General features: G+C 33.5%; 1 protein-coding gene across 9 annotated transcripts; it reads right to left on the reverse strand.

Moving 5' to 3' along the window:
• Positions 1 to 1,731: 1,731 nt before the first annotated feature.
• LOC115964151 (putative disease resistance protein At3g14460) lies at positions 1,732 to 8,865 on the reverse strand. Of its 9 annotated transcripts, none has more exons than XM_031083494.1 (8): positions 6,018 to 8,865; positions 5,741 to 5,902; positions 5,510 to 5,574; positions 4,486 to 4,619; positions 4,149 to 4,319; positions 3,932 to 3,998; positions 3,242 to 3,302; positions 1,733 to 2,151 (listed from the first exon to the last, which is right to left on the reverse strand). In XM_031083494.1, exon 1 carries the CDS (start codon positions 8,837 to 8,839, stop codon positions 6,020 to 6,022), a length of 2,820 nt encoding a protein of 939 aa, XP_030939354.1. In that variant the 5' UTR covers positions 8,840 to 8,865; the 3' UTR covers positions 1,733 to 2,151; positions 3,242 to 3,302; positions 3,932 to 3,998; positions 4,149 to 4,319; positions 4,486 to 4,619; positions 5,510 to 5,574; positions 5,741 to 5,902; positions 6,018 to 6,019. The 9 variants fall into 9 exon arrangements, with proteins under 9 accessions (XP_030939359.1, XP_030939355.1, XP_030939358.1 ...); XM_031083493.1 differs by having other exon boundaries at positions 5,712 to 5,902; XM_031083499.1 differs by lacking the exon at positions 4,486 to 4,619 and having other exon boundaries at positions 1,732 to 2,151; positions 4,149 to 4,273.
• Positions 8,866 to 9,284: the final 419 nt, after the last annotated feature.

Here is a 9,284-nt window from a genome sequence, read left to right on the forward strand (position 1 = left end):
CCACCGTCTGGTGACTAAGGCCTAGCCTTTTAAACCCACGCTCTACAAATGATATTGTTTGGGCCTTTGTACGTACGAACCCAATACTGTTTAGGTTCGTCGCAAAATCGAGTCCTTACAATTATTATTATAATAATCTTCTTAAAAGAATGAAAAATTTGAATAATAAATTTGAAACTTAAACATTTTAGTTGTACCAAAATAACTTAGGCAAATATAATGCATAAGAACAATAGTTAAAAAAATATAGAACATTTCAAAAAAGAATAAGATCAATAAAAAACACCAAAAATGAGAAAATTATATATTTTTAAAAATAGTCATAAATTTCTTTTAAAAATTGTTTTATTTTTAGGAAGAACAAATTATTTACAATAAAATTTAGAGAATAAATCATACATTATACTACATCTCAAAATAATTATATATTCCCATATTTTACGTGAGTTTGTGACTACGCCGACTAGTAATCTATAACAATATTTCTTTCTCATTCTCATGTCACGGTTGCAAGGCCTTCTATAAAGTGGTCCTTGTGACATTGAATAAGAAAAATGATAAGAAATGAAGTGTGGTTTATATATTTGTTCACAGTCAATGTATATGGCAATAGAAGAGTAAAAGACTATTAATTTTCATATTGTTGCAGATTATCATAGATTGTCCTCATATACAATCATCTTTAACACTTACACCATTTTAACTTCTAATTTGAATGAAGGGGAGGGGGACAAAAAAAAGGAACATGACAAACATCTTGGCTTTAATCTAGCTTAGGAACCTATAGCAACAAAACCATGGGTTGCCTAACAGGAAAGCATATCTTTAAAGGAATAAAAAAAAAAAAAAAATCCATATTAAAAAACTATTGATTAAGTAAATTGTACACTTCTCTAGCAATTAATATGAAAAAAAATTTCAAAATCTTTAAAATTTACGTTTGCTTCAAACAAAGTAACTTCCTAGTAGAAGATGAAATTGAATACAGTCCAAGATATATATATATATATATATATATATATATATATTTTTTTTTTAATTCTCATTTTGTGAAAATGACTTGTTTTGACTAATGGGTGTACACAAAAATTTTATGCTTGATAATTTTTTACCTATTGACTATGATCTTTAACCATCAAAGTTAGCCAACAATATTGAAGGGGTGATTAATAACGATAACTAACCAATCACAGAGTCACCTATGATTAAAAATTCTCAAACCATTTCCTCTAATGTTGTTTTTGGATTTCCTCTATTTTTTTTTCTTTCCCTCAACTTGAATAAAAAAGATATTGACTTTCAAGTAAAGGAAGGTGAAAGTTATGAATGTCATAAAAGGATCTATTTACTTCTTAAAAATGACAATATTTTGAGACATGGTGAATTGGAGTAATCCAATATACATCCATCCAACACATGGAAAGGGTATTACGTAATGAACTCAAGCTCAGTGCAAAGAGTAGAGTTGTCAATTTTTTAAGTTCCAAGAAGTAGCTAGACCTCTATATAGAGATCTAATATATATAACCATAGAGGATTCAGCATTAGGGTATGGTGAATGGAATAGATTAGGCACCAAAAATTGTCTAATTTGAAGATCAGCCTCTGTAAAGAAAAATAGCCAATTAATTTAACACATAATGGAATTATTTTCTTTTTCTCTCTTTGTGAAAATTCAATGGGTATTTCAAATAAACTAGCAAAACATAATAACCAATATTTAAAATTAAAAAAAATAAAAGTGTAGAAACAACCCACAATCAAGATACCAAATTTTTACGTGGAAAACCCTTCAATGGGAAGGGAAAAACCACGGGACCTAGTCCAGTAAAATCTTCCACTATAGAATAATGTGTTTATAACAATCTTTCTAGAACAAATGCTAGAGTCTACAAAAAAAAAAAGAAAAAAAAAAAGAAGAAGAAGAAGCCATTCTTGGATTACAACAATAACAATAACAACTAGAAAAGATCTCACGAAGTGGGTCCTACCATCCATGCAAATGGAGAGGGATTTCAAGCAACACCAGTCAACACGAGGCTTTCTTTGTCAGGACCAACATTTTGAAATTTTATCAAAATAGGAGTTGACCTTCCAATTTTGGCTTGAAAGTAGCTGGTTTTGTAGAAAAGTTTTCTGAAATCTTCAACTCTAACAAGCAGATCAGAGTTTAATATTAATATGAACAAAAAAACATAAGGGAAAGGGATAATTCAAGAACTGTACAAATAGAGCTAAAATTTAAAGATACACAAAAGCTATGCAGTAAAAATATGTTGAAAAATATGAATTAAAGGTTTGACACTAGACTCTTTGGAAATCATTGGCAATATATATAAGGCAAACAAGTGAAAGCAAAGTGGAGAACAAATCATGAACATTTAGTTGACTTCAAAGTGAAAAAGCAAGCAGACACAGGGAGGTTTGAGAGAGCAAACCAGATTTAAATGATTTTGACCTTGGAGTAGGATGCATCAAAGGTTAATCTTATTCATTGGAACATAAGCAATCTTAGACCATTTTGTGCTAAACTAAAAGGCCTTTAATTTGGGACAATGAAAGATCACCGGTATTTGTAATTTTGTGACACAATGACACTTACACCACTAAAGAAGATATTCTCACTATTCAGTTCTGTGATTTTCAAATATGTTACTGTAGCGTGTTCAATGTAGATGAAGAGTAGAAAAAAAATTAAGCCACCCACATATATAAGAGCCTATTTTACACTATCGACATGTTACTAACTGGAGAAAAGACTGATTCTTGTACTTTTCCTTTCATAATACAAAAGAATTACTCTGATTGTAAATTTTAATTGTGTATTGCTGGTAAGAAGAAATTCAAGTGTGACAAAGAGGTTCAAGATGCATTAGGGTTGACAAATTTTATAAGCTCCAATTACAATTTACTTTCTGGATAATCACTAATATCATTTATATATTTGTACATGACCATGTTTTAGCAAGGAGCAGCTTGCTCTATATAATATAGTCCATTGAAGTACACCTGTAAGGCTGGATCTTTGATAATTAAGCAATTGTTAGAAAAATTGTTCAAATGAACAAAAACTTAGTGTCATTTGAAGCCTTTTAAACATTTGTGAAATAACAATCAAGTGTATGTATTATTTCAGAACTAGGCAAAGATAATTGTAAGAAAATAACTAACAAAAACACAGTTTCTCATGCATTATATTATGAAAAGAAAAATGCCTTAGTAAAAAGGAGAGATGAAGTACCTCGACTTGTTCCAAATAGATTTGAACTATCCTCCCAGTTGAAAATAACTACAAAATAGCCCTTCAAGAGCATGATGCCCAAATGTTGTTAATAACTTAATAAAAGTGAGTATATCAGTGAAGAAATACTAGGTCACTTATTTTCATTAAAAAAAAAAAATACTAGATCACTTATTTTAATTAAAATACAATACTAGACCACTTATGAAACACATATATTTGGTATTTGGTTTCAAAGAAAAATAAATAAAGAAGTGAGTAGGAAGTCAGCTTGTGAGGTGTTTATCACTTGCTTTCTATGATGTCTGTATTATTTGAATTTAGGCAATCTTAGGACACAAGATACCCTCTCCCTTGGCATATCCTTCTTTTACATGAAGGCAACTAGAAATCAGCAACTTTGGTGAACAGGTTAAGAAATACGGTGTGGCAATAAGGAACAACTAACATATTCCAAAGTGAAACATTAGACAAAAAGGGCATTGGAGAGAGTTTATCTGGATATTCAAAATAAGGGAAATCTTGAAGAACATTGTGCTGAAGTACACCTCTAATTAGGATATGAAGGATAATTGACATCTATAAGTAGTATAAATAATTTAACCTGGAGAAAAGGGAGGAATCTTAGTAGGTATTACTGGAAGAGGTGAAGAAAGCTAGAGGGTAGCCTTCAAATTAGAGTTGAAGTACCTGCAACTATTTGTGCTTAAGTAGATCTCAATTCTCCCGGCTAAAAAATGAGTACCTGAAACTATCCCTACAGACACATCATTCCCAAATTTGTGACTAACTTCAAGGAAGTGGAATATGTTAGAAAAGATAAGCTGATATTTTAGTAATATGATGAAAAAAAAAAAAAAGAAGTTGAAGAAGGGAATGAAAGGAAGTCTGTTTTAGATTGACTTACCAGTGAATTTCTATGACAAAATATGAACAATCTTTCTATTTGTATTGTATTTGGACAATCTTGGACCACCCTGGCTCTTTTCAATTTTCCCTTGGCACATCCTTTTAATGGGGGACAACAAAAATCTGCAGTTTCCACTATATGGTGAGGCATTATATTTCCTTCCTTATCCTAATAGAGCAAAGTATTAGCACCATTAGTACATAAAATTACTTTAATTCCACAATAGCTAAAGAAATCTTTTACTATGTACAAAGCATGATTCTATGTCATGTTGATTCTAAATAACAATTCAACAGCACTGAACAAGACAAACACAAAAGATTCATGAGTTCACCATTTTATATATTGTGGCCAGGTATATCCATAACATTTGGCAAACTTATTTTCTTCGTGCAAATTTAGGACCACTTGGCTCTTTCCCTTCACACATCCTTCCTTTAGATGGGGACAATAAATGCTTTGCAGTTTCTGCAAAATGGTGAGACATTATGTGGGTACAGATGCATCAAATTTTCGCAATCATAAGTAGTGTATGCAGGATATAAAAGATCCTTCATTTTTTTTTTCTACTAAAGCAGAGTATTAGGGCCATCAGTAATAGATAAATTAATTTTAATTCCACAAGTACCAAAAGATCTTTCCGCTATGGTCAAAGCATGATACTATTTATTATTATGAATTTTCACAGCTCAAAGCATGATACTATGCCATGAATATTTTGAATAAATTAACAAATATGAGAAACAATGCAGCAGAATAAAACTAGGCAAACACAAAAGATTCATGAGTTCACCATTAAAAATTGTATGTGGACATGTATTAATATCCAAAAACGTTTGGGGAATATATTTTCTCAAGGTAAATATCTAATCAAATCTGCACAGAATGAAAGAGTATATAGTCTTGAACCCAAAGTAAAGAACAATCTTGTCAAACCTTTAGAAAATGAAAAAGTGGGAAAATTTTATGTGCTGAAAGTTTCAAATGAAAGTATCACTCTAAAATCAAGAAAGAGAATAAGGGTAAAGCTTCTATCCAGTGCACTAGATGCAAGCCAATCCAAAGAATAATAGTTTCTTCTTGACTTGGCAGGTTAGATGGTTAATTGTATTGCATATTTGCATTATAACAATACCATCTCAAGATATAGATTTCATAAAGCCCAATACCATCTCAAGATATAGCCCCATTTAAGTAACAGCCTAGTACCAACACTAGTCATGCCAGAATAGTATTATGTAAAATAAAGAAAAAACAATGGATAAACAATTTTTTCTTTTTGTTTTGTTTTATTAAGTAACAGGTGAGTAAATATTGTGAGAAATGTGAGGGGGAAGAAAAGATTAGAGAAAACCTACTAGCTCTTATGAGTTATGAACTTTCCATTTTCCTGGAGCAGAACACAATGGGTATGCCATCCCCGCTGCTTACACATTATGGTAAAAGTTAAGAGAAAGTTAAAATTCAGGGCAAATTATGTTGATACTTGATTTAAATCAAATGACGTTATCATATCAGATAAAAAGAAGAAAAGAGTATATAAGGTATGACTAAACTTACCACTCATCACTTTTAATATTTAAACTTACCACTCAGAGTGCCTCCTGTTTGACAATGTTACCACTCATCTGTCTAGGATCAATCTGCGCTACAAACCTTCAATATATTTTCCATCAATTTCAGACCACTCTGTGCTGGTGTGCAAATTGGGGCGAGCTTGTAATCATAGCAGCATTCCTAATTGTTTTAAACTGCTTTATAAAAAACAAAAAACAAAAACAAAAAATGATTTATACTATTTTCAAACTAGAGTTTCAAATTATAAACATTGGGCAAGGAAGATATAGCATTTAAAGCTAGACTTACTGCTATGAATTATAATGATCCATCCAAGTATTAGAAGAAAATTTCGGAATATGGGCAATCTTAGACCACTCTGCGCCACTCCCTTTTGCACATCTTTCCTCCAATTTGGGGCATTGAAAAATGGATAGTTGTTCTAGTTTGATGAGACGTCGCATGGCTTGCGTTTTAGGCAGATACATCAGGTTCTTGCAATTATAAATATATAGCTCTTGAATAGAAGAAAGGTTGCCTAACCAGTCAGGCAAAGAGATGATTTCACCAAATTCAGATATTTCTAGAATTTGAAGGGCAGTGAAGTATTTAATTGCCTCTGGGAGAGAGTTGAGACTATCCCATCCATACAAATGTAATCTTTGAAGGGGCGCATGTGAGTGTCGGATGGAATTGAGACTTGGGAAAGAATTTAACTCCTGACAAAAGTCACCGATCCACAAACACTTGAAGCGGGTGAGGCACTCTAATCCATCTGGCACACACCTCATATTTTGGCATCGGCGAATACCTAATTGGGTAAGAGAACGAAGTTGACGTATATCTGGAATTGATATCAGATTATGACAACCAGAAATTCTTAGTTGGGTAAGAGAAGACAATTCTTTTAGATCTGGAATCAATACCAAATCAGAACAATCACAAATATCTAATCCGGTAAGAGAAGGCAATTCTTTTAAATCTGGAATTGATTTCAATTTAGAACAACTCCTAATTTCTAATCGGGTAAGAGAAGGCAAGTCTTTCAAATCTGGAATCGATATCAGATTAGGGCAACTGTCAATTTCTAAAAGGATAAGAGAATGCAAATTTCGTAGATCTGGAATTGATATCAGATGAGGGCAATTGCATATAATCAAATATTGAAGAGACATACAGGATTGTAGCCCAGTTGGTAGAACTACATCACCACAGCATATCCGCAAGTGTTGAAGAAGGGATGCGATACCTTGTATACTTGGAAAGGACCTCAGGTTATGACAGCGATATACCTCAATATCCTCAAGGCAATGAAGGTTGTGCAGTGCATCTGGCAATGTACTCAGTTTGTGACAGCCATGTATAGAGAGTGATCGGAGAGAGGTGCAGATGGGCCATACATGCTCATGTGGCAAGATTGACTCCAAATCAGCACAATAACATATATTCAAATCCATGAGACTTGTATTTTTTTGCAAAAAATGCTGTGGCAGACAAGCAAGTTCTGAAACTTTCTGAATCTGGATGGATGTGAGTGTGGTAAGCTCGCTAATAATCTTTTCAAATGCTAGGCCTCTGATTTCGTAAATAATTAATTCCTTAATAGACGGAAAATGACGTGGAGCACTTGTTAGTTTCCAGCATTCCCAAACCTTCAATTTCTTAAGGCGAGGAAATATCATTCCCATTTCTGCTGTTGGTTCCGTCCATTCTACTAGATTATCCATGCCCTCCAAAACAAGTGTTTCCAAAGCAGGGAACAACACGGTGCTGCCACTGCCACTGCCACCTCTACTATTACTTGATCCCTCACCATCAAAACTGCTGTAAAATTCAGTTCCTATGCATCTCACGTTAACCATTCTCATTATTTCAAGAACTTTGAGACTGGGTAAATGTCCAAGTGTAGGAATTTTTTCACACTTCCTACAGGAGTTTAAGCGAATCTCCAATAGATGATCGAAAAGTAACAAGCCACCCCTAATATTATCACTCCCCAATAGCCACGAAGGGAACTTCTCACCATTGAAATTATCTATCTCTAAGCTTTTCAAATTTGGGTGAGGCTGATGGCCTTCCATTACATCCTCGTCATTGCTGTTGCCTTCCCCTCTATAACAACTCCAATAGAATCCCAATTTGTGTACTTTTGACTTTACCGCTAAATTTGCAGTTTTGGCTTCTTCTTTATCTTTCACATGCTCTAGATTGTGAATACGTAATTCTCCTCTAAGTTGGCTTAAGCATCCCACTTCTTCAATTTGACCACCAACGTCTTGACCAATGTGAAAGAAAGGCAATGTTTGAAGGCAAGTCAACCGGCCCAAATCAATCGGCAATTTCATTCCGTACCAATGAAGAAAGTCAAAGCTATTGGAATTGTCAATGTCAATATGTCTCAAGTTAATCAAGTTTCGTAGATCTTTTGGAAGCTCTTTGAGAAAACGACAATTCTTGATTACTAGAGTTTGCAAGTTGTAGAGGACGGTAACAGAATTGGGTATTAATTTGATGTAGGTGTCCTCGATGCGAAGAAGCCTTAAATGTCTCAACTTACCAATGGAGTTGGATAGCTCTTTTATACATGACCCAGATAACGATAGACCACGTACACATTTAAACTCCAATAACTTGTCGCCAAGATCAACACAATTCAAAAAAATTGTGCGTAACCTACCCATGCCATCTTTAGATAATGGGATTGCATGTGTCGTATGGTCATTAGATTTAAGAGATAAACGTCGAATATGAGAGGCATCAATGTCATCCCCCAAATTTCCTTCCAAATGCAAGGTTTCTCCTTCCGAAATTGAGAGCGCAAGATCGTGCACAAGATCATGCATTTTGCACCTTGTAATATCACCACAAAAATCCTTTTCTGGATCTTGAAATAAGGAGTTTGCCAATAACAAATCAAAATACTTGTTGCCAATATCCTCCATCTCCAAAAAACATCTTTTAGATGTTTGAAGGAATCCTTCAGCCATCCAGAGTTGAACTAGTAGTTTCTTTTCAATAACAAAATCCTTGGGAAAAATTGAACAATATGCAAAACATTGTTTTAGAAATGGTGTTGGGAGATGATCAAAGCTTAACTTTAATATTGGAAAGACTCCATTATTGTCCTCCATTGAATCCCAAGTTTTACTATTTTGAATCGCTAGCCATTCACTTTTATCCTCTTTGAACCGCATCATTCCTCCTAAAACTTTTGCAGCCAGTGGATTCCCTCCACATCTTTTAGCGATCTTTCTTCCAATATCCTCCAAATCTGGAGTTACTGGAATTCTTTCATTTGCAAATGCCTTTTTTTTTAAATAGTAACCAACATTCATCTTCTAATAGTTTTTCCAATTTATGTCTAGGACTTGTCTCCATGATTTGTGCCACATTGTCACTACGAGTAGTTACAATAATGTTATTTCCATTATTTTGATTAATTGCCAACAAACTACTCCTTAAACTATCCCATTTCTCACTATCTTCATTCCACACATCATCAAGTATGAGAAGATATCTTTTTCCCAGCAACTTCTTTTGAAGGTGTTTAAGTATTGTATTTTTATTTTCTAACCC

The sequence above is a fragment of the Quercus lobata genome, chromosome 10 (genome assembly GCF_001633185.2).
Source record: "Quercus lobata isolate SW786 chromosome 10, ValleyOak3.0 Primary Assembly, whole genome shotgun sequence".
NCBI lineage: Eukaryota > Viridiplantae > Streptophyta > Magnoliopsida > Fagales > Fagaceae > Quercus > Quercus lobata.